This window comes from Magnolia sinica, chromosome 2 (genome assembly GCF_029962835.1).
Source record: "Magnolia sinica isolate HGM2019 chromosome 2, MsV1, whole genome shotgun sequence".
NCBI lineage: Eukaryota > Viridiplantae > Streptophyta > Magnoliopsida > Magnoliales > Magnoliaceae > Magnolia > Magnolia sinica.
In genome coordinates this window covers 129,778,653-129,803,054 of record NC_080574.1, presented here as the reverse complement: position 1 = coordinate 129,803,054, position 24,402 = coordinate 129,778,653, and the positions used below count along the sequence as shown (strand labels likewise).

Genomic DNA, 24,402 nt, shown 5'->3' with positions numbered 1-24,402 from the left:
CAATCTAGCTCGGTTCATGTACTCCTCTACTTTTAATTTGGTGGTAGCAGCTTTTGATAATATAAACAACATAGCTTCTCTTTATAATCAAATGCGTCCGCCTGTTTGGATAAAGAAAATATAAAACATGGAGATGGAAAACTCGTATAGATTCCTCAACAAATGGAAAATGGTAGATTCCAACAGTGATTCCGTTGCTTTGGTTTGGTTTGGTTTGGAGTGCAGTTGTCCATAAAAATTTTAGAAGGTTTAGAGCTCTCTTATGACCTCAGAAATCCACATTTTACAAAAATAAAAATAAAAATCCTTGGAAATGGTTTTACTCATAATTTGAGGAAAAGGAAAACGATTTCCCTCTCTTTTGGTTTCTCAAACAGAGAAAACTATCATATCAAGGAAAATCCTGTTCTTGTACATGGTTTTCCACCTTTACCAAGTAGTATTATGATTTTGATTCAGTATCGAAATTACAACACAACAGAAATTGATATGAAAAAATTGCCATGTGCATCATCATCAAAGGAAAAGGAATTATGCTTCAAAGCCATTTTATATTAACCTTGATAATATTAGAATTCTGTGCATCTACAGCTTGATTGCCGATCAATGGTGCGCAGCCATCAAGGTGGCAATGGGCTGGATGCGATCAGTCCAAACCCAGCACTTTTATTTCCCGGATGACAGCATCCCTGGCAGCGTTTTTAAATGAAACCTAAAGCCCTGTAAGACATGTCACAAGATCTTAGGAGAACATGGAGCTTCATGGCTAAGTACTTCCTGGAAAGAGTTCTACTTTGACCACACGTGCCCATTTGGAATTCATGTTTGGCACTCAACCAGTGCATCAGGTGAGCCCCCCGTGCAGATGATCCACCTAAAATGTAGGACAGTCCACTCATCAGGTGGGCCACACCTAAAATCAATGGACAATAAGAAAATGAAAGATCTTGCCTATGTCCACATTCATGTGCACATGGTCCACATGGTGAATGCTGGGCTTATATTTTTTACCAGGCATGCAGCATTGGCATGATCAGAGGTGCATTTTGGCCGGGGAAAGCCTCCGTATGGAAATGGTAGCGATCATTTTAAATGAACTATAGACATTCATCAAGCAACCCTTGATCAAGTGCACATCTTCTTCCAGACTGGCGGACAATTTGTATAACTGCGGCCTATGGTTGGGTGATCCAAACCATCTATCTGATGGCTCCTAGCTTGGATGGCCTATACACAAACCACCTTTTCATTGAGACAATTCTAACCCTTCATTGGTGGCCTGAAAGTAGACAGTCATGGAAGGAACAACAGCAAAAGGCCCAGCATTAACTGAAAAAAGGGCCAACATTTAGATGGCTAGGATTTCAGATGTGGAGAATTTTTGGAATGGTACGTCCAAGGTGGGGGCATCATTTCAGTAACCTGGATCACAGACCATCCTGGGCTGAAGATCATATATATTGGATCACTCATTGGTAGAACTAAATATAGGATGGATAATGGTCTGGGCTGGTCGGGGCGAAGCATGCCCAATTCAAGCCATGTGTTAAGGATTTTGAGTCCAGGTCCAGGTCCAGCCCAGATCATGATCTGAGGAATCGAGTCCACAACTGACTATATCACCTAAGGAAACTGGGTTTACCCAAAACTCACCATGTAATGAAATCAGTTGGACTCCTCACATCGAAGAAACTGAACCAACTTCGATCTGATTTCAGACGGAATGCGGATGGGCCGGTAATCCCTGTCAAGAAAAACAGCTGTTGCCTTTGCTTCTAAAATGGGCTGAAACAAGAATAGATAATCATCAAGACTAGTAACTAAGATTATGCAGTCAAAGGTAGAAGAGAAGGTAATTATGACCTCTTGATTCGGTAGCTTGAAGATGAGATGCTCAAAGAACAAGCGGGCCGCAGAGGACCCGGAGACCCTCACCTTCACAACAAACCTATCACCACTCTGGCCATGCAAGACACTATTAGAACAGATACAGTTCCAAGAGAAATCTGATGGCTCCTAGTGAGGATAAGATTCCACATACTACATTTCCCACGCAGGCATGATCAGTTGTTCTGGTATCGCCAACTGTCAACTGTGTATCTGCAGTGGACCAAAAATATAGCTGCACTGGTCATCAGGTGGACCACACATATGGCTGGTAAAATAACTCAATCAGTAGCCTACAATCATGGCAAACGTGCAACCCAGCTGATGACAACCAACCTGGTCTTCAGGCCACGGCACACACACAAGGCGGGGTCGCCTATTGAATTGCGTAGATCTCACATACATTGGCACGTGTGGGAAGAGCAGGATTTCTGAGTCTTACTCTAGTAGGCATAGCAAGCTCAATAGTTCAACATCACTCCACTTTGGTTTACAACTACAAATAAGCCAAGCACCATAATGTGGTTTGAACATTAGATCAAAGAAATTGAGCAACCATGGTTTAAAAATTCGTCAAATATGACTCACTATCATCATATCAGTTTTAGTCCGAAATGAAATGAGTCACCAGACTGGGACTAAAACCGACCGAAACATTCTGATATACACCGATAAAGGATAAGTTGTACTATTTTCATCCCCTAGCACATTACACTCCGAAACAGATATTTACAAGCATGGAAGCAAAATGCCTAGGGGTTCAAATGGGTTGGATCAACTGGATGGGTCATCGGACACATGCAGACAAATTTTAATTTTAATTTTATTTTTATTTTTTTAAATAGGCAGATAATAAATGGGACGAGATTGGAAATTGGACCCACTGGGTCCGATCAATGACCAAAACATCACACCAATTATTGAATGGGTTGGGTTTGGAACTTCTTGAAGCTGACCCAACCTAACATGCTCCTATCAGACTTTGTGTAGCCCATCAGATAGTTATTGACACATGTACATATTAATTCATTGAATTATATTAAGAATTTCCAATGTTTGAGTTTATATATATGAATGTGACCATTTCATGATTATGCATGCATATAAATATTCAGATTGACCTTCACAATGAGGTGTAGCCAACATTCGTCAATTAAAGGCCTGGTCCACTTCTCACACGACATAGACCATTATATAGGTCTGCACAACAAGAGTAATGAATGTTGAGAGGCATGTACATATGAATTGTTACCTCCACCCAGATTTATGAGATGATCATAATGAGATTTTATTAGAGATTTTCACAATCAGCTACATGCCCGGTCAAATCGTGTAAGCCGACATGGCAGTGGCGATGGGTCAGTGGTTGATTGAATGGATCCCACGTGATGATCACATAAACAACGAACACTTGATCATTCACGATGTGTGTATTAAACCACTTGTGGAAAAAGACCAATTACTTACAAACAATGATCCAGCCTATATGTCGTGCGAGTATGCGAGTCCCGTCGATGCCTCTTTTATGGTGTGCCGTAACAGCCGTTAAGGGACTGTAAAGGCCAAAACGGATTTCTTCTTCTCCCATTCTTTTTTTTATTCTATTACGATGCAACAATCAAATCTCTTGACTTTTTCGAACAAAACATCAATCAATCTGATTTTGAATTCCAATTAGAGTTGTTTTGATTCAATTGAGTCTTTTCGGGAGACGATTGAATTTCCCCGTCTTCTGTTCCGCTCTCAAAGTCCTTGAACTTATGAAGTCTCGTTTCTGTAGTGGAACAATTCATTAATATACCACCGAGCCATTTTTTATTAACATAATGACACCGAGCCCTTATTGCAGCTGTACCTTGGCCTCGTGTCCTAATTATTTTATGCTACATGACAAAGTCAAAATGACGTGACATTACTTTGGTGTGCATTCTCAAACCCATGCATACAAATTCAGCTGAGTTAAATTAGGTGTTCTTATTGTGAATGAGCGTGGTAATTTAGTACAACTCATTTAGAGTTCGGGATAGTGGAGGTGGGCCCGTTCGGGACCCAAATCCACCTATCTCCTGCGAAATTGGGTACGCTTAACATTGTCAAATCGGTACCCACAAATCCTATCCCCATTCCTTCTTCTACCCCGACCCGATTCTCGAAGCCCGCCACTCAACATCGTCAACAACCTTGCCCCTCTACGTCTCTCTCCTTCTGTACGACCGAGTTTTTGGGGGATGATTCTTCCAGATGAGATTTTACTGAAAGTCAGATGTCTGATTCTCAGAGCCTGGTATCCACTCCTTCTCCAGCAAAGTCGGACCCGCACCCCAGGGACTAGGCCGATTTGGGACCCATTACTCTATTTCAGGAAGACACCTCCACGGAAGTTATAGTAGCAGAGCCTACCCAGATATGCGCTGATGATACTCATCAACAACAGGAGGACATCTCAATGCTCACCTATCTCAAGTAGTCAGAGAACATGAGGATCAATACCGAAGGACTAAACAGGGATGAAATATTCAACAAGATGTCAAACAAAAAATGGATCAGAGATGCGGTTGGCCATATCGGCAGATCTCTAGGCCTATCTTTCGGCAACAGGACTGAAGACTACATGGGTCTCTTTCAGTTTCTTAAAAATAGGGGAAGACCCCTTCCTCCCTCCCGATCTCCAGCCAGACAAGCGTCGCGAGCCCCCCACAACAGATAACTGTCAAATCTCATAACAACATCGGATACGGTCTCCCCGTCTACTGCTAGACGAGGACGGAAAGGAAAGCAGGGAAGATCAGTTTCCCAATGAACATTCTCTCTTGGAACGTTAGGGGAATCGGCTCTAAACAAAAAAGGAGCTTGATCAGGGATGCAATCAGGAGAAAAAACCCAGATATTCTATGCCTTCAAGAGACTAAAGTCCCCTGATTCACCGATAGTCTTCTCGCTTCGATTTGGAGGGCTATCGACGCGCAACATCTAACCCTGGACGCTATCGGTTCTTCAGGAGGCATCCTAATTGCTTGGAAAGCTTCCAGATGGGTCCTGTAGAATTCCTCAACTGGGACCTTCTTGGCGACAGTTACCCTTCAAGATAAGTTGTCTGGTTTCTGTTGTATGATTGTTGTAGTTTATGGGCCTAACGATGATTCCCATAGGTCATCCTTCTGGGATGAATTGACTACTAATAGATTATCATTCTCAGGACCTTGTTGTTTTGTGGGAGATTTCAACATCACGCGGTTTGCGGAGGAACATTCTCGCAAAAGAAGAGTTTCTCCTGCCATGGAGAACTTCTCGGATTGGATTCAGTCTCAAGAACTGATTGATCTGCAGCTTTCTGGAGCTAGATTCACTTGGTCTAATGGTTGAAGGAGCCCTATTCAATCTCGCCTTGACAGATTTCTCCTTTCATCGGACTGGATGGAGGAGTTCCCATCCTCATATCAATCAGCCCTTCCTAGAACGACATCCGACCACTGCTCGATCCTGCTGTCTACAGTAGAAGAGAACTGGGATCCCAAGCCATTTAAATTCGATTCAGCCTGGCTCAAAATTGACGGGTTTTGCCAACAAATTATTAAATGGTGGTCCTCCTTTCAGGTGGAGGGTTTTGCTGGCCATAGATTGTTATGCAAGCTTAGACTTCTCAAAGAAAAGATAAAAGCCTGCAAGGAAGCCGAAGTCCGTAAAAGAGAGCAGGAAACAGAAGCCCTCCTCTCAGAACTCCAGCAGATTGACGTCTCTGTCGCTGACCAGTCTCTTCCGGTACCTGTTCTATCCAGGCGTATCCAGATTATCCAGCTTTTAACGACAAGACCTATGGAAGAGGAAATCTCTTGGAAGTTGAAATCAAGGTCTAAATGGATAGCAGAAGGAGATAAAAACACTAAATACTTCCACAATTTAGCCAACATTCGAGCTCGTGCTAAAGCCATTAACAGTATCACGGTCGACGGTACGTAGATTGAGGATAAGAAAGAGATTGCTGACTATGCAATTGCCCATTTCAAATCCATTCTTTTGTCGGATGGCTGGGTGAGACCTTGCCTTGATGGTATAGCCTTCCCTGCTCTTGAAACTCAAGAGGCGGATCTGCTTGAGGTCCCCTTCTCAGAAGAAGAAACCAAAGCAGCTTTATCTGCTTTAGAGGGAGATAAATCTCTAGGGCCTGATGGATTCCCAATTTTTTTTTCCAAGTCTTTTAGGAGTTTATCTGCTCTGACTTCATGGAATTTCTCCATGAATTCCAATCGAGAGGAATATTATCAGAAGGGCTAGGTGCGACCTTTCTCACGCTTATCCCTATAGTTCAGGGTGCTACTACTTTTTCGGAGTTTAGGCCGATCAGCCTTATTAGAGGCCCTTATAAAATTCTGGCCAAAATCTTATCTGTTAGGCTGGCAACAGTTATGAGGAAGCTGATTTCCAAATATCAACATGCATTTATAAAGGGTCGTCAGATTATTGATGGTGCGCTAATAGCAAATGAATCCCTCCACTCATGCTACAGATCCGGGAAGCAATATATCTTCTGTAAGCTGGACATAGAAAAGGCTTACGACCATGTCGATTGGGAATTCCTTCAATATATGCTGATTCGTATGGGATTCAGTGGAAAATGGAGATGTTGGATTTCTTCCTGTGTCACATCGGCTCACTTTTCGGTCCTTCTAAATGGCGCCCCAAAAGGCTTCTTCCCTGCGTCACGCGGTTTACGTCAAGGGGATCCCCTGTCCCCTCTTCTGTTTCTCATTATTGCTAAAGCTCTATCACATATGCTCCTCAATGGTCAACGCAATGGTCTTTTCAAGGGTTTTTCCTTTTCTGGTATGGCTAATCCCATCCCCCTCATCCAATTTGCAAATGATACTCTAATCATGGTGGAAGCCAATTCTGAGGTTACAGATAACCTGAACACTGCCCTCAAATGTTTTGAGGTTGTATCGGGCCTGAGAATCAACATGTCCAAATCAAAGATGTATGGCATCAACATATTCGATCAGGATCTTGCGTCTTCCTCTTTCGCTGAATCTCTGGGTTGCTTGTCGGCCACTTTCCCCTCTACTTTCGTTGGTCTTCCTCTCTCCATTGGTCCACCTCCAATATCTATGTGGGACAAAGTAATAGAAAAATTCCATAAGTCCCTCGCAAGGTGGAAGTGTCGTTATTTGTTGAGGGGGGGTAGGCTAACTCTCATAAAGGCTGCTCTATCCAACCTCCCAATCTATTTCATGTCTCTCTTCCGATGCCCCTCTTCAGTTCTATGCAAGATTGATAATCTTCGAAGAAGCTTTCTTTGGTGCGGCAAGGAGAACCAGAAAAAGATCCACCTTATGGATTGGAAAGATGTTTGTACTCATTTTCGAGAAGGGGGTGAGAGTATAAAAAATCTTCGATCCATGAATAGTGCGCTTTTGGGTAAATGGACTTGGAGACTAGGGTCCGAAGGGGATGCTCTCTGGAAATCGATCGTCAAAGGTAAATATGGTTTGTCTCAAGGTGGATGGTGGACCAAGGATTCTACTTACAAAGCTTCATTTGTTTGGAGAGGCATTCTTCGTTCTAAAAAATCGGTCATTGATAATATTCATTTCAGTCTGTGGAATGGCGCAGCAATTAACTACTGGGATGATCAGTGGGTGGGAGACAACACCCTCAAGAACAGATTTCCCAATATTTTTAATATTGTCGCTGATAAAGAAAGTATGGTCGCCAGCCGGTACAAGCTTACTTCAAGGGGTGTGGTGTGGGACGTTCCGTGTTAGAAATCTTCATGAATGGAAGGTTGTCGAATATGTGGCGCTGATGGACTGTCTGTCTAATGTGGTTATGAACCCAACTGCCCCAGATAGCATCGTCTGGAATAAGGATAAATCTGGAATCTTCTCGGTTAGATCCCTATAAAAAATTTAAAAAAAATATATATATCTGTTTTGCTTGACTGGTGGTTAACAAACGGATCCTAACTGTTGACAACTTGAGGAAGAAAGGGATGCAGTTGGTTAACGTTTGCCTTTGTTGCATGAGAAGTGAGGAATCAGTGGACCACCTCTTGGTTCATTGTCCTTTTATTACCCAAATTTGGACGGATTTTTTTAACCGCTTCAATCTTAGTGGATGCATGCCAAATTCTTTTTCTTCTTTGCTAGCTTACTGGCATGGTTTTAATTTGGGAAAATCCAAATCCTGTATCTGGAGGATGGCCATTCTTGCCAACTGGTGGGCTGTTTGGAAGGAAAGAAATGATAGATGCTTCAATGACATCCACAACTCCGCCCGAGCTGTCGGTTCTTTTGCTAAACATCTGATTACTGAGTGGGTGGTTAATATTATGGGTTTTAAGAATTGTAATCTTTTATTTCTAGGTTTGTAGGCTCTCGGCTCTGCTACCTCAGCAGCCCCGTTTTGTCTCTTCTTCTCTTTTTCAATATAATTTCAGTTACTTAAAAAAAAAAAAAAAAAAATTACAAACTCATTGCCACCATAACTCAAGAAATGTTGAAGTTAATCTCTATTTGAGATTCCTCTAGGATGGAGGTCTATAAATATAGGTATAGTGGTTTGAGACACCCCTCTCCCTTCTTCGGCCCTAACTCAAGAGAAATCTCCTCTTCTAGAAAACCGTCCACCAAATCTAAAGATCCCATAGTGTGTATAGTATTATCTTCCCTGGTAATTAAGGTTCCACATTTTTTGGGGGATTTCCTTTGTTTCCATGCATGTTTCCATGTGGTGGAGAAGACATTCATGGTTACGCATTTGAGGTAATTCCATTCCTGAAAATTTTTTAATTAGCATATTTTCAGCATTTCCACTTACAGTCCCCCCATACTTGCTTTTAAAAATGTCCAACCCAGGACCCGACTACTAAACAGGTATGGTCTGGGATTCCCCTCAACCCATTTGTAGCTCTAAACAAATCAATAGAGCTAGTTCTGTACAAGTCATGGAATGTTGGTGCATTTGGGTGTAGAAATGGAAAATATATGTACCCTTAAAGGAGCGAGAAATTTGAGAGACAGTTCCGACAGTGCGAGTGCATCACCGGTGCGAGCAACTGCATCTGCGCTCAAGCCAATCCTTTCAAGGAGTTCATGACGACCTGCCAAAATCACCAAACTATTAAAGGATTTAGAATGCACTAATCCATTGTTCTGAAGGAGATGAAAAAGAGATGGATCATCAAGAAATCAGTGGTTTAATAATGTAGTTTGATGACAGATTCAGCTCACAAAGGAATTCTTGTGCAATTGTTGATAATCTGAACTCTTGATCTGGTGGGCTCCATCACAGGATGGTCGATGCCCTAAAATCTCCCCTATTAGATAATCCTAACCAAATAATCAAATGAACAACTATGATCAATGGTCTGCATTTAATAAGGTCCTTATCGGATGTTTGCAATTTAAAGCATCTCCCATCCACCAAAAAGGTGAGCCCTATATGCAGAGGTCGAGCAAATGCCAGTCACTCAATGTATAATGGCAATGACTAGAAGATGCCTAGATGGATAAAACAAACTGTGGATAACATGGAAATGCTACTTTCGTTTTCATTGAAAAGTTACAACTGATTCAATACCAAAATGGCCAAAATAACATTTCTTCAAGAACACTGAAACTTGATATGAGTTTGAAATTGGGATAAGCACTAAGCAGAGAGTCCCAGAACAAACACCCAAGACCATGAAAACCAAACTTTTCTTCAATGGGTTTAAAAACATGAAAACAAATACTGAAATCAAGTAGAGTTTAAAGAACTGCCCAAAGAAGATGTAATCCAACTAATCAATGATACTCATGTAAGGTGAATAACTTTAGGGAAAAAAAAAACAGACACGCACACTCCCACACACACTCACGCCGTAGTGGGATTTCACCACCTATGGGTACTCGAACCCTTGATCAGGTGTTGAAACTCCTGAGAGTCTACCACCCGAGCAACAGTAAGGACCCCTTTAGGGCGTGTTTGGTAGTCACTATATTTTCATCAATTGGAGTGGCCATTGGCTGAAATGAAAAGATAAGCTCCACTCTTCAATCAAACCATTTGGAACTGGCTTGATGGACTTCTCCATTCTATTCAATTTGAAATGGGGTCTCTGACTTCCCAAACACTGCTATTTTAAATTTAAAGTGGGGGTCATTTTGATAGGGAGCAATTACCATTGATGCCCTTTCCGAACAGCACCTCAACCACAAATCAATTGAAAATAAACCTCACCATGCTGGCAGTAACTTGCATAGACGGCATTGTTGACAACACCATACTGATCGAGTTCATAGTCGCGGACTTTAAGCTCAACATCAAAGAAACCGCTCATCCTAGCAATAGATAAATAAACAGAAGGAATTAGACTTGTACAGCACTGATTTCAGGTAATCAAACCTGAACCATGAAAAGAAATCAGTAAGGTGGTGTTTGGAACTCTTGAATGCATAACTAAATTCAATCACAAACATTGATATGACTCGATTTCAATGAGGACTTTTTCATGAAGTAGCCTTCAAATTGCAACTGCATTCCTTTCAAGTCCAGATTGAAAGTAATGTGATTGTGATTCGAAACCTAGTCCCTGACTGAATAAGAATTGCCACCCAGTGAGGTAACCACAATTCAGTGTATTAAATAGCATGGTAGCGTAGCGTGTAGCGTATGCTACGTAGCGTAGCATACAAAAAAACGCTACGCAGCATATAAAATAGAGTAAATACGCAGTAGCGTATACTACAAGGGCTGTAGCGTACGCTACACATATTTAGCATGTAGCGTGTATCGCGTATGCCTCAGGACTACCGTAAGAATTTTAAAATAAAAGTCATTTTTGTTAAAGACTTGTTTTTAAATGGTGGTGATTGGGCATCTTTCCTTTTGAGTAGGTGGTGGTAACTTAAAACAGTCGCAATAGGGCTTTCAAACAGCCCTATTGCAGTGCCGCAGCAGCCGCAGGTTCCCCATTTTTGAAGCTTTGATTCCAAGATTTCGAAGAGCCCTTTCTCAAATCCGATTTTTGGAGTTCAATCAGAATTACAAGAACATCATCTTGCTGGAATTTCAGGAGCATTGAAGCCCAAACAAGGGAGAAATCGCGTATCCCTCTTTTCGCAGCCGCACGGACACATAGCTCCCAAAAATCAATTTTCAATTGATTAAATCTCTATTTAAGGTGTGTTTTGGCCCTTTAATCATTGTTAATGAGTTTTATTTTTATTTATGCTAAAATGTTGTGCTATTTTTTCATTTTTTCAATTTTTTTCTTTGTATGGGGCTGTGGTGTGTATGGCATGGATTTGACCCATCCAACCATCATGTGGGACACATGCGTGGGGTCCACTATGGTGTTCTATGCCACGGCCCACATGTGTGGGGGTCCTCTGTAGTGTTTTATGCCATGGCCCACATGCGTGGGGTCCACTGTGGTGTGTGTATGGCATGGCCCACATGCGTGGGGATCATTGTGGTGTGTGTATGGCATGGCCCACATGCGTGGGGTCCATTGTGGTGTGTATGGCATGGCCCACATGCGTGGGGTCCACTGTTGTGTGTGTGTGGCATGGCCCACATGCGTGGGGTCCACTATGGTGTGTGTATGGCATGGCCCACATGCATGGGATCCACTATGATGTATGTTTTTTTGAAGAATGTGACATTTATATATTTTGCTTTTTTCTTACTATTTAATATTTATCATATTTTTCTTCTTTTTTAAAAAAAATTTAAAAATAGAAGTATTGTGTAGCTTACGCTACACGCTACGAAGGGTTGAACACTACGCCTCACGCTACCGCTATTTAAAACACTGCCACAATTTGTCATTTGCACTTTCTTTATGGTTGTGTTTGGACGCGCTACTGAATTGACTAGCAAAAATTAGTTTGTAGAAGGAAACTAACCATATCGTGTTAAGGTTAGTATTCATACCGAGGAGCTAGTTTCCTAGTTGTGATTGTTATGCTTTTGAGCTGGACTCAAAAGGAATGTAACTACAAACTGAAGGCCGCTTTCGGAATTCATTCTAGTTGTGAATCCAAACACGCCCTAAACTAATAATTGCAATTCAGATCAATTATGCACCCAAACGCTCCATAAAATAAGGAACCACTAAGTCATAATAATTAGGGTTATATTTTGTAGAAGTGTGGCCCAGGGTTCATTGATCCAGACCATTGACCTTGCCGTAGCCACACCACAGACAGGAATGACCCAGAACTCCTCTAGACCAGAAGATCCTAGCCATCAGCATTTTGGCCTTCTTATGGACTGTTAATGTGTTTTTCTCTGAACCATCTATTTTAACCCCTAACCGAATTATTAGGAACTTTTGAATCTAGGAGGTTTCAGTGAATCCCCTATCCATAGTAAGTCCCATAAGATCAATGGTTTGAATCACAAAAGGATGGGCCCCATTTGCACTGCAATTCTATTGTTTGGTTATGGGTGTTGTTTTCAATGAAAATGTTAAAAGGTCAAGAGTTAAATAATGAGAGCTCTCTTAAAACAGTGAAATCTACATTCAACGGTTTTTCTTTTTTCTTTTTTTCAGAAAATAATTCTGTTTGTTTCTTGAGGAAAAGCTAGTAAAAGAAAAGAATTTCCTTCATTTTTATTTCTCGAATAGAAGGGATTTTCATGTCAGGGGAAATCCTATTCTTTTCCACAACTCTCTCTAAACAAAAATGGCCATAATATATAAACTCAGCATTCAGTGAATTCCATGTTTCTGGATGCGTTAGACAGTGCTCCAGCTTTAAGTCTGTAGGTGGGAATTGTTTCTGTGATTCAAAGCTTGGGTATGACGGGGCTCACCATGGATGATCCATGCACCACAAACTTCTTAGATTGAAAGATCTGAGAAACAGACGTTTAGTCTTTTCTTGAACCAATGTGAACCATTTTTGTATTCTCTCTTAACCGTCAATTTCATGGACACCTAGAAGGGTTAATACTTTTTTCCAATGGCGGAAATTTTAGGTGCATAGGCATCATGGTAAGGCACATCAATCAACCCGGTTTGGATGACAGAACTCTTACCAACTGAAAGCCCAAATCTCTGCCTGAGTATAGTTCTTTCCTGTTTCATGCTTGTACAAGTGCAGCCCATCATTCAGTGATCCAAACAGTTAGTATGATGGGACTTAACCAGATAGCCCATGCACACCAGATTGGAAGATCTCACCTGCATAGTGTCTGGCTTTTCTTATGCGAAATGTGAACTGTTGCATCATTCTCTTTCTAGATTGTCTGTTTCTCTAGGCCACCTATTGAAGGGTTAAGATTTTCCTTCTGTACAGGTTTTTCGTTCAGGCAATCCATAGCGGGCGCCATCATGTCAATGTTTTAGATAATGAACAAGTGGGCCCCACTTGTCCAAACTAAAAGCCCAAACAGAAAGGAAACGGGTCGAACATGAAACCTTGTAAATCTCTGAATTACCCCTCAAACTTCTACCTCAAAAAAAAAAAAAAATAATAAATAAATACATAAATAAAAAGATAAAATAAAATAAAATTAATATAATTATAAAATCCCATAAATTCAGTAATTAATGGTACAAGTGTGTCCCAACTTTCGGAGCCCTTGCAACATGAAGCTCTGCAGGGTCCTCCCACCGCGATGTGTGTTACATCCCTTTGTCCCACCTATTCATGTCATACATGAGCCCAAAAGTCAGGCAGATCCAAAACTTGAGCGGGCCATGCCACATTCAACCATGGGGATGACCATGCCCGCCATTGAAACCTTCCTGAGGCGGCCCTCTGTGATGTTTATATGCCATCCAACCCGTTCATAAGGTGATTCTCACCTATGATGAAGGGAAAAACTAAATATCACCCTGATCCAAAACTTTGGTGGGCCCCAATAAAGTTTCAAAAGTAGGCATCCTTGTCCCCACTGTTTCCTGTGGTGTAACCCACTTGAATTTTTTATCCACCTGATTTTTGGGCTTAAGAACTCACATGAGCTGGTGCGAATGAGGACGTTCATTGCCTGCAAACTCAAGCATTGTGGCGCCCAACATGATGTTTGTGTTATTTCCACTACATCCATCCAATTTGCCAGCTCATCTAAGGACATAGCCCAAACAGGAGGGAGATCCAACACTCAACTAGGCCACACCATACGAAACAGTGAGGGTGGAGATGCCCACTGTTGAAACCTTTCTACATCCCACCTTGAATGTTTATATACCATCCAAAGCATTCATATGGTGATTCCCACCTGGATGAAGGGAAAACACAATTATCAGCCTGATCCAAAACTTCTATGGCCCCTAAGAGGTTTCAATGGTGGCCATTTGATCCCCACTATTTCCTATGGTGTGACCCACTTGTGTTTTGGATCTCCGCCCTATTTGTACTCATGTCCTAAGGACCTATTTGGATACCTATAAGTTGGGTAAAATGTAAGTGACTTATAGGGAAGTCACTTATAGGTGGTGTTTATGGGAGGAAATTCACTTGTAAGTCACCACCTGTAAGTCACTTACAGGAAAATCTTCCTAAAAACTGCAGGGGGCCAAGGGTGGGAAGTCACTTTCCTGTGTTAGACAAACTCACATACCTTGTATAGCTAGTATACCTTGTATAGTTCGTTTCCATAGGTAGAAGATTCTGCTTTTATTATTTTCCTTATATAGATGACTGTAATCTCTATATATTCAACCCCTTTGGGTTGTCTCAAATACAAAAAAGCTTTCAGCTCCTCCTGGTTTACATGGTATCAGAGCTTCACTAATCCAAAACCAGCACCACTTGTCAGATCCGACCATCCTTGCGTCCGGTCATCATCCCTGCTGCGTCCGGCCACCATCCCTGCTCGTCCGACCGCTCCTGCGTCGTCCGGCCACCCTTGCTGCATCGTCCGGCTACCCCTACTGCATTGTCCGACCATCACTGTGTCTTCTGACCACCATACAGCGTCGCCCTTGCTCATCCAACCACTCCTCTGCGCGTCCAATGCTCTCGCGTCATCCGGCCCTTGTTCCAGATCTCGCTTTTCCAGAGCCCCTGTGTTGTCTAGATCTCCTGTTCCAGATCTCGGTTTTCCAGAGCTCCTGCATCGTCCAGATCTCCTGTTCCAAATCTCCCTTTTCCAGAGCTCCTGCGCCATCCGGCCCCTATTCCAGAGCAATGTGTTCCAGAGCCCCTGTTGTTGTTGCTCTAAATCTAGATTTTTCAAATCCAGATTCAGATCCAGCGCCCCTGTTCCTATTGCTCTAGATCTAGATTTTCCAGATCCAGATCCAGCGTCCCTGTTCCTGTTGCTCCAGATCTCGATTTTCCAGATCCAGAGCCCTTGTTGCTGTTGTTATTCCGCCAAATCCAGAAACTGCAATCCCTTGGGTATCTCCTGCTGTACGGTACATCTAAAACCTTCTTCTGCTTGTGTGCTTTACATTACTTCGGATCGATGGACAAGAACTCATTACGTACAGAGGCCCCACATTGTAGTTTTGATGGTACCAACTATTCTCTATGGGTCATCCATTTTCAGAACTTCCTCAAGGGTCGTGGTTTGTGGGGACTAATTTATGGATCTGTTACTATCCTCACTTCCACAGATGCTGACAAATTAGTTAATTGGGAAATGAACAATGGACAAATTATTACTTGGATTCTCGATTCGGTCGATCGGTCCATTGTTGTTGGCCTCACACCTCATCGCACTGTTAAGGCAATATGAGAGCATCTCCAGACAATTTACCAACAGAGTAATGCGGCCCAGTTATACCGCCTGGAACAGGATCTCGTTAACCTTACTCAGGGTGACGACAGTATTCAATCATTTTACTCCAAAATTGTAACCATTTGGACAGAGATAACTATGATGGATCCAACATTTCCTTATGACTTTAAGATATTCCAAACTATGCACGAGAGTGCGCAAGTTCAACAATTTCTTATGAAGTTGCGTCCGGAATTTGAGCATTGTCGGGCTGCTCTCTTGAACCGTAGCCTTATTCCTTCATTGAATTCGGTTATTAATAATTTATTGGCTGAGGAACAACGACTAAAAGTTCTCTCTCTTCCTTCCTCAACTTCGGGATCATCTGATATGGTGCTTGTTGTGTCCACCATTACACCAACACGTGTTTCCACTCCATTGACTCGTTGCGGCTGCAACAAGGTGGGTCATGTTGTCGCTCAATGCAAAGAATGGTGCGCTTATTGTCGACGGACTGATCATGGTATTCAGGACTGCCCAACACATGCCCATGCATCTTCTTTCGGCCATGGACGTGGTGGTCATGGTCGTGCTCTTTCTGCTACTGCTACCACTATTTCTTCCGAGCTATCTGTTAGTGATTCTGCATCTACCGTTTCTGCTGAAGGTCTTCCATTACCTTTGACTCCTGTGATGCTCCAGCAAATCGTTTAGGCCCTTTCTACAGCCGGTATGTCAGGTATATCCCCATCTTCTACATGGTTCTTCGATTTGGGTGCTTCCAATCATATGACTAGTGTTGTATCCCATCTTCGTGACATTCGTCCCTACACCGGAAATCAGGCTATTTCTACTGCGGATGGCACTTGACTACCTATTCAGTCAGTTGGATCATTGACTTTCTCTCCTTCTGCTCATCGCCAGTTCACCCTTCATGATGTGTTTCATGTCCCTAACCTCTCCAATTTAATTTCAGTTGGTCAACTCACATCCAATAACTGCTTAGTCATATTTCTTCCCAATTGTTGTTTTGTGTAGGATCTGGCAACGGGGAAGGTATTTGGGATGGGTAGGCGGCATGGTCGTCTGTACGTGCTGTACTTTGATCCATCTGTCACTCCGGCTCATTGTTTTTTTTCTCCCTCTTCATCAAATATTTGTTCGACAAATAAATTGTGGAAACTGTGACACTTTCGCCTGGGTCATCCACATTCCTATCAGTTAATTCAGTTATTTTCTTCTGGCATGTTAGAGAACATTTCTCTTAATAAAAAAGATTTGGATTATCCTTATTCATCTTGTTGTCTTTCAAAAAGTAAGTGTATTCATTTTCCTCTAAGTACTACAAAATCATCTTCTATGTTTGAACTAGTGCATACAGATGTTTGGGGTCCTTCACCAATTATGTCTCTCTCTGGGTTACGATACTATATTATATTCATTGATGATTTCACCCGTTACACCTAGATTTACTTTCTGTACTCCAAGTCACAGGTTTTTGAAAAATTCAAAATATTTCACTATGGTGGAAACTCAATTTCGGGTTCTCGTTCAAAATCTCCGCTCTGACTCAGGGGGGGAATATCTCTCAACAGATTTTCGTACATTTCTTCAGGGTCACGGGATTATTCATCAGACCACCTGTTTTGATACTCCACAACAGAATGGGATGGCTGAACGAAAAAATCGTCATATTGTTGAAACTGCCAACACCCTGATGACAGCTATGAGTGTTCCTCATTCTTTCTGGGTGGAAGCAATGTTACATTCAGTCTACTTGATTAACCGGATGCCAACTAACGTTCTTAACAGTAAATTTTCATACTTTGTTCTCAAAAGCTTACATCCTACATATTCTACATTTCGTGTTTTTGGTTGTGTTTGTTATGTTCACCTGGCTTCACGTGAGCATAACAAACTATCTCTAAAATCGATCAAATGTATGTACTTGGGATTTGGAGAAACTCATAAGGGTTTTTGATATTATGATCCGGTTTCTCGTCGTGTTCGGGTTTTACAACATGTTGTTTTTCTTGAACATGTTGCCTTTCATTCATCTCTTCCTCCTCCGCACGCCCCAAATTCTCCCGATCTAACCATCTTTCCTGATATTCCTTTTGCCTCAAGTACTCTCCCTCGTCCGTTGTAGGTTTACTCGCGCCGACCACGTACAGCTCTACCACCTATTACTCAACCCACACCTATTATACCCTTACAGATTCTGAACCTACCTCGATACGTCGTTCCGATCGTGTACATCGAGCGCTTGATCGCTTGATATGCTCTGTCTACCATGACTGCTACTCTGGATACTGTTTCTATTCTTACTTCATACTCTCAGGCAGCCACTTATGATTGTTGAAAGAAGGCTATGGCAGAAGAACTTGCAGCATTGGATGATAATCATACATGGGACGTTGTCACTCGACCCGCTGACCAACAGCTAATTGGTAGTAAATGGATTTATTCTATCAAGTCTGATGGATCATTGGATCGATACAAGGCTCGACTTGTCGCTCAGGGATACAAACGGGAATACAGAATTGATTATGATGAGACATTCGCTCCCGTGGCCAAGATGAAAACTGTTCGTACTCTTCTAGCAATATCTTCCATTCGCTCTTGGTCACTTGCTCAGATGGATGTGAAAAATGCTTTTCTTCATGGAGACCTCCATGAAACCGTTTATTTGAAACCTCCTCCTAGTTCTTTAATTCCTGACAATAAGGTATGTTGCCTAAAGAAAGCCCTGTATGACCTCAAACAGGCACCTCGGGCATGGTTTCAATGCTTTCACGATGTTATTACAGGTGCTGGTTTTACTTAAAGTGGTCATGACCCTTCCTTATTTTTGCGCACCACTATTCACGGAATTGTCGTTGTTCTCGTCTATGTTGATGACCTACTTCTGACTGATAGCGATGCTACTGGCATCTCGGCTTTAAAGGAAATTCTGTAATCATCCTTCAAGATGAAAGACCTCGGCTATCTCACATACTTTCTTGGGCTTGAATTTTCACGTTCTAAACATGGGATCCTAGTCAGCCAGCGCAAATATACCGAGGATCTTCTTGCCTTGGCATCATTGACGGATCAGAAGACAGTTCAGACTCCCTTAGAACTTAACGATCAATATGGCCGTGACGATGGTGATCTACTTGCACAGCCCGACTTATACCGCCGTTTGGTTGGGAGTCTGGTTTACTTAACTATGATGTGCCCTGATATTCCCTACATTGTCCAAGTCGTCAGTCAGTTTGTTTCTGCTCCTCGGACTCTTCATATGACTGCAGTGTTACGCATCCTACGGTACCTACGTGAGACTCTAGATCGATCACTGTTCTTCTTCTCTATGGCGACTCTGGACATTCGTGCTTTCGGATGCTTATTGGGCCGGTTGCGCTCTCACACGAAGATCTACCACTGGCTACTGTGTTTTTCTTAGCACTTCTCTCATCTCTTGGAAGTGTAAGAAGCAAGCCACTGTTTCCAAATCGAGCACAGAAGCCGAGTATCGGGCGATATCCGCTGTGTGCGGTGAGCTTGTCTGATTACGTAGACTTCTTCCGACTTAGGCATTCCTTTGCAGAATCCTACTCCACTCCATGTTGACAATCTAAGTGCTATTCAAATTGCCTCTAAAGCCAGTTTTTCATGAACAGACGAAGCATATTGAAGTTGACTGTTACTTTATCCGCGAGAAATTTCAGTCTAGGCTCATTTCTCTTCTACATGTTGCATCTCATGATCAGATTGCCGACATTCTCACCAAGTCCCTCACTTCTGCACGTCACTCATTTCTAGTTGGCAAACTATTACTTGTCGATGACCAGCATTAGTTTGAGGGGGTATGTTAGACAAACTCACATACCTTGTATAGCTAGTATACCTTATATAGTTCGTTTCCATAGGTAGAGGATTCTTCTTTTATTATTTTCCTTGTATAGATAACTGTAATCTTTATATATTCAACCCCTTTGGGTAGTCTCAAATACAGAAAAGCTTTCAGCTCCTCCCGGTTTACATCCTGTAGATTATTTATACGCCCAATGGTCTGATTTTTTGAAAGGCAAAAATGCACTAACCTACTAACCACTATTAATAGCCATGAAGCTCTAGCTATTGAAGAAGCTCTAGCAAACCTTGCAACAACGCAGACTATCCAGAACCTACAGCACCATTAGTAAAATATCTTCATTTACCGCACCAGCAACCATCGTTGATCAACCATTACTAGGTGGTCGGCTCCCAGCTTCTATAAAGAGGGGGAAAAAGGTTCCCAACTCTCCATCCTCCTCTCTCTCTCTCTCTCTCTCTCTCTCTCTCTCTCTCTTGTTTTAGGGCTTGGGATGAAATGAAGGGGGAAATGGGTATTTCTAATCCAGAACAATTTCGCAACTTAATGAGAGCTTTTGGTCAAACTGACAACAATGTCGATTAGACCGACAGATGCCAACTCTGTCCTGATTTTGGGCTACTCATCAAGCTGGTTGATCTGACGAAACCCGATTCGTCTTGAATCGGCCTAGATTACTATACCCCAGGGTATTAAGGGTTGAGCAAGGCAGCTAGCCATTAGTTTTGGTACCGGAGGTTCCGGCCTAAGGCAGCCCACGCGAAGAATACAACAGACCAAACGGTGGGGACTGATAAAATGTATCGAGCGGTCCAACCGTCGAGTTGGATATTCAATTTAACGTACTTTAGGGCAGGCTTTACCTAGCTGGACATTAGGGTCCATTGGATGGGGATCCAGGTCCCACTACTGGCCCTGCACCGCCAGCAAGCTATGCACTCAGTCCGCTTGAGTTCGGGCTCCTAGGTTTGGGATCATGCTAAATTCTCCTACATGTCGGGCTCGCGTGTGTGCGCATGCATGTACGAACACTATGCTAGATCAAAAGGTTTTCCATGTAACACCCAAGGACATCTGAAAGCCGAGTATCGGAGGGTCGGGGTGTTACACATAGGAAGTTTTTAATGGTGTATGTTCAATCACCACTTATTCTTGTGGTGTGGCCCACATGAGATTTGGATCAGCTTCATTTTTGGACCCAAGCCCTAAAATGAGCCGGCAAAACTGATGGACGACGTGGATATACCATTCAAAATGTTAAGGTGGGCCCCGCTATCATGGCCACATAAGAAATCAGGGCCTGATCCCAGTTTCCAAGCAATAAAAAAGGGGACTTACAGAAGCCAAAAAAAAAAAGGGGGCCTTTTGCAGAGAGGGAGAAAGAGCCGCAGTTGTTGCAGAGAGAGAGAGAGAGAGAGAGAGAGAGAGAGAGAGAGAGAGACAAAAACCCTCTTTCCCCTCTTTATAAAAGCTAGGAGCAAACTACTCAATAATAGTTGATCAATGGTGGTTGTTGGTGCAGTAAATGGAGCTATATTGTTAATGGTGTTATAGGATTTGGATTGGGTGCGTTGTTGCAAAGTCCACTAGAACTTCTTCATTGGTTGGAGCTTCATGGTTGTTAATGATGGTTGATAGACTGGTGTGTTTCCTCTTCTTCCCCTCTTACAAATAATAATAATAATAATAATAATATTAATAAATTAAAACAAAAACAAAAAAAAACAAACCATTGGGCTTGTAACTTACAGGGAAGTGACTTCTCACCCCCCATTCCCTGCAGTTTTTTGGAAGAGTTGCCTGTAAATGACTTACAGGTGAATTTCCTCCCCCAAACACCACCTATAAGTGACTTTCTACAAGTCACTTACATTTTACCCAACTTACAACATCCAAATAGACCCACAGAGCTTAGGGTTGTAGGAATCTCCCGTAACCCCCAATTGCAGGCATTTCCTGCAATTCCCAGTTGCAGGCAATCCGCATCCCGCAAATGATGGACAAAGTGGATGTCTCACACACACATCACGGTGGGCCCATAGAGCTTTTGTTGCACAGGCTCCCTGCAACAACTTAGGGCCTGTTTGGATTCGCGTATAGTATTGTATTGTATTGTATTTGGGTTCTGTTCATGTATACAGTGGACGGTTTTCAGAATACATCCAAATCAATCAGATACTAATCAATGTTTGGATAGGAGGTATTGTTTGGCATATTATACAATACGTTATACAGATCAATGTTTGGATAGGACGTATTATGTCCGTGTATTGTACAATCTTAATTGGGTCGAGTTGCCTGTTTGACGTATGGAACTTTCTGATTTCTAGCCCAGATGATTTTCACGTTGAAATGTACCAAATGAACGGTCCCAATCTTACACTGCATAGGTACCAGATATCTTGTAATCGTACAAATTTCAAACTTTCATCCGCTGCCGAATACAGCACAATGAATACGAAGTATTGACGGCAACAGAACCCACTGACAACACTCTACTGTCAGTTCGAAAATTTGGCTGGAATTTGTATTCACACACATGGGATTCAATTCCTATTCACTCCAATCCAAACATGGTAAACGTCAAATCATAACTTCTAATACGATACAATACATCCCAAAACGCATATCCAAACAGGCCCTTAATTCACTTCCCCAGTCTGATGATGACTGGCATTCACTGCCTCATCTTTCTCTAGAAATGAAATCAGGTGAGTGTTACATTTATGAGAAAAAACGGACGGTCAGTATTCAACCTACGCACGTGGCCCATTCGATGAACGGACCGTCCTGATTGCCGGACCACGGGAGTGTTCACGGTGGGCCCCACCAAACAAGTAGCCAGGATCTCGCACTGTGCGCCCTCTCGGGACATATGCCATGAATCCCCTCTTCAATCTATCTCCGGTGCCCAATTGCTTTGGCATTCCTCATATCCGAATTACTCTTTTATTAGGAGCGTCATATCAAATTTTGGGGGCTGGAAATTTCATTTTCCCTGAATTGCAAAAAAAAAAAAAAAAAAAAAAGGAAGAAGAGGAGAGATGAGAGTGGTGTACATACCCTTTGCCTGCTTGGAAATCAAATGCTCCGTGCATGCTTCTTACTGGAGGAAGCCACCGGACACGTGGCAAAGAGATCGACTTCCATCGATTGGATGGCCCGGAGATGGGAGGACAGATTGCAACGGTGTGATGGGCGGCAGGGGACGAAGTGTTGGCACGTGCCGAGGCAGAGACGGCTGCGCGTCCCTGAGAGGCTAGAGCTTGCATTGTATCTCTGATCTGCTTGACGTGAGAGAGGCAGAGACGGATTTTGGCTTAGAAAATGCCCGCGGCGTGAGAACCAATGCGAGTTTAGTGGTGCGTCGGACTGGCAGAAACTGTAGTCCGCAGTTCCTACGCGGGTGAGAATGATATGGACCGGGGGCCTCGTTTAAACAGGGCGTGGAGTTATTTTGGCCCATGGGCCGGGGTTAGGCCATGCATGTAAGGCCTAGAGCCTGACTTCATATTACGTTATTTGGCTAGGCAGCTCATCATCTTGCGTTTGGACTAATGGTCTCATTCTACTACCCTTCGTGCACGTGGGGCCACTTGAACAACAGATGGACTACGATCATTAAAGTGGAAAGGCCTGGCCCAACCAATTTGAGGCTTGGCCCGTCGCTAGGCGGACCTTGGGCCATATAGGGGCGACGCTTAACCGTTTGAGCGGAGAGGCTTAACCGTTTGCAGGCCGAGGCCCGTGTTTGGACCAAGCTAGCTTTGGGCAGGTTCTCCAGTGCCACTGGCACCTTGATGGCATAAACATTGGTGTGGTCCAGGCCTATATTACTCGATGGGTTTTAGGCCCAGTCCATTTTAGGCCTATTCGCAACCCATATCATAACATTAGCGTGGTGCAACCCATATCATAACATTGGTGTGGTCCATGGCACTTCTATGATCATCCAAACCAAGCATACCGTAAGCTCCAAATAGGTTAATTGCCAAATCCTGCTGGTAAAGTCAATGAAATGAAATGCAGGAGCGTTTTCGCACCAGGCTCGAGTGGGGTGGCCCATAGGATGCAGAGGTACACTAAAGGTCAGCAGCCCGTATGAGGCGAACGTGTGTGATGTGAGGATCACGAGTAGGATTCAGCCAAATAACTAACCTATGGGACGTGGAGCCAAGACTATGAGATAAAGGGATTGATTCGCCATGCAAGCACGTGATTAGTTGTTTTACATCACATTAGGGACACATTCTCATTCAGGGTCCATGCAATACACAGTTATGTCCCAACATGCGACCCATGGAACAATCAGGCAGCGATTCTGAGAAGAGCAGGAAATTCGAGAGCTGAAAATTTTAACTCTATCAATATCTACTAACAGTCGAAGCAAGTGTGGCCCACTTCCGATCAATCAAGATCGTTCAATGATATGGTTCACCCATAGCCAACACAGATCCCGCCCTTTCCCTCACTATCATGACCGGACTAACACAAGTAGCAACGAACAATTTTACTCATCAGATTTTAATTAAAAAGTATACTGATTTTGATTTCCTAAGTGGTTGATTGGTGGATTGCCATATGAAATCAGACAATCTTCCAAATTCAACAAATAAATACTGATCAAATGGAGCTAAGAGAGATCAAATGAATTTGAAATTTGGAAATCAACGTACATCTGATGTGATTTCCATAAACTTGAATGGTTTGGCTTAGTATGCCAGGCAAACAGTTCCAAAAATACCCAAAGTATCAACCTACATATCAAATGACTCCATTTTACAACCTTAGCTCTCCCACGACTTGCAAACAACATTTCTCTCATGTGCCTAACAGGTGTCATACCCACTAGTTGATGATGAAGAGAAATCTTAGGACGGAAAATACAAAAGAAAATGAGAGAATGGCCAAACTTGCAGCAACAGGTTGGCCATATTTAAATCTTTCAGTCTTCCAAACCAAATGAACCACCTCGACCAATGAAAGAAGACCGCGTGCAT

At 42.7% G+C, this 24,402-nt stretch overlaps 1 protein-coding gene across 5 annotated transcripts; it reads right to left on the bottom strand.

Annotated features, from left to right (window-relative positions):
* Positions 1-298: 298 nt before the first annotated feature.
* Positions 299-22,743, bottom strand: LOC131237639 (acyl-acyl carrier protein thioesterase TE3, chloroplastic-like). 5 transcript variants are annotated; one of them, XM_058235522.1, is made up of 6 exons: positions 22,466-22,739; positions 10,105-10,205; positions 8,874-8,983; positions 1,864-1,959; positions 1,654-1,785; positions 299-720 (listed from the first exon to the last, which is right to left on the bottom strand). In XM_058235522.1, the coding sequence occupies exons 1-5, from the start codon at positions 22,672-22,674 to the stop codon at positions 1,666-1,668; spliced, it is 636 nt and encodes a 211-aa protein (XP_058091505.1). In that variant the 5' UTR covers positions 22,675-22,739; the 3' UTR covers positions 299-720; positions 1,654-1,665. The 5 variants fall into 5 exon arrangements, with proteins under 5 accessions (XP_058091505.1, XP_058091508.1, XP_058091509.1 ...); XM_058235525.1 differs by lacking the exon at positions 22,466-22,739 and adding an exon at positions 22,159-22,390; XM_058235523.1 differs by lacking the exon at positions 299-720 and adding an exon at positions 729-874.
* Positions 22,744-24,402: the final 1,659 nt, after the last annotated feature.

What these genes read in the sequence shown, in the direction of transcription:
- LOC131237639 (XM_058235524.1), bottom strand. Translation starts at nt 22,674, where the DNA reads ATGCAAGCTCTAGCCTCTCAGGGACGCGCAGCCGTCTCTGCCTCGGCA. An exon ending in GATTTCCAAGCAGGCAAAGG is followed by an intron (nt 10,206 to 22,465) that starts GTATGTACACCA and finishes ATCTATTGCTAG; the next exon opens with GATGAGCGGTTTCTTTGATG. An exon ending in AATTTCTCGCTCCTTTAAGG is followed by an intron (nt 1,960 to 8,873) that starts GTACATATATTT and finishes TTGCATGGCCAG; the next exon opens with AGTGGTGATAGGTTTGTTGT.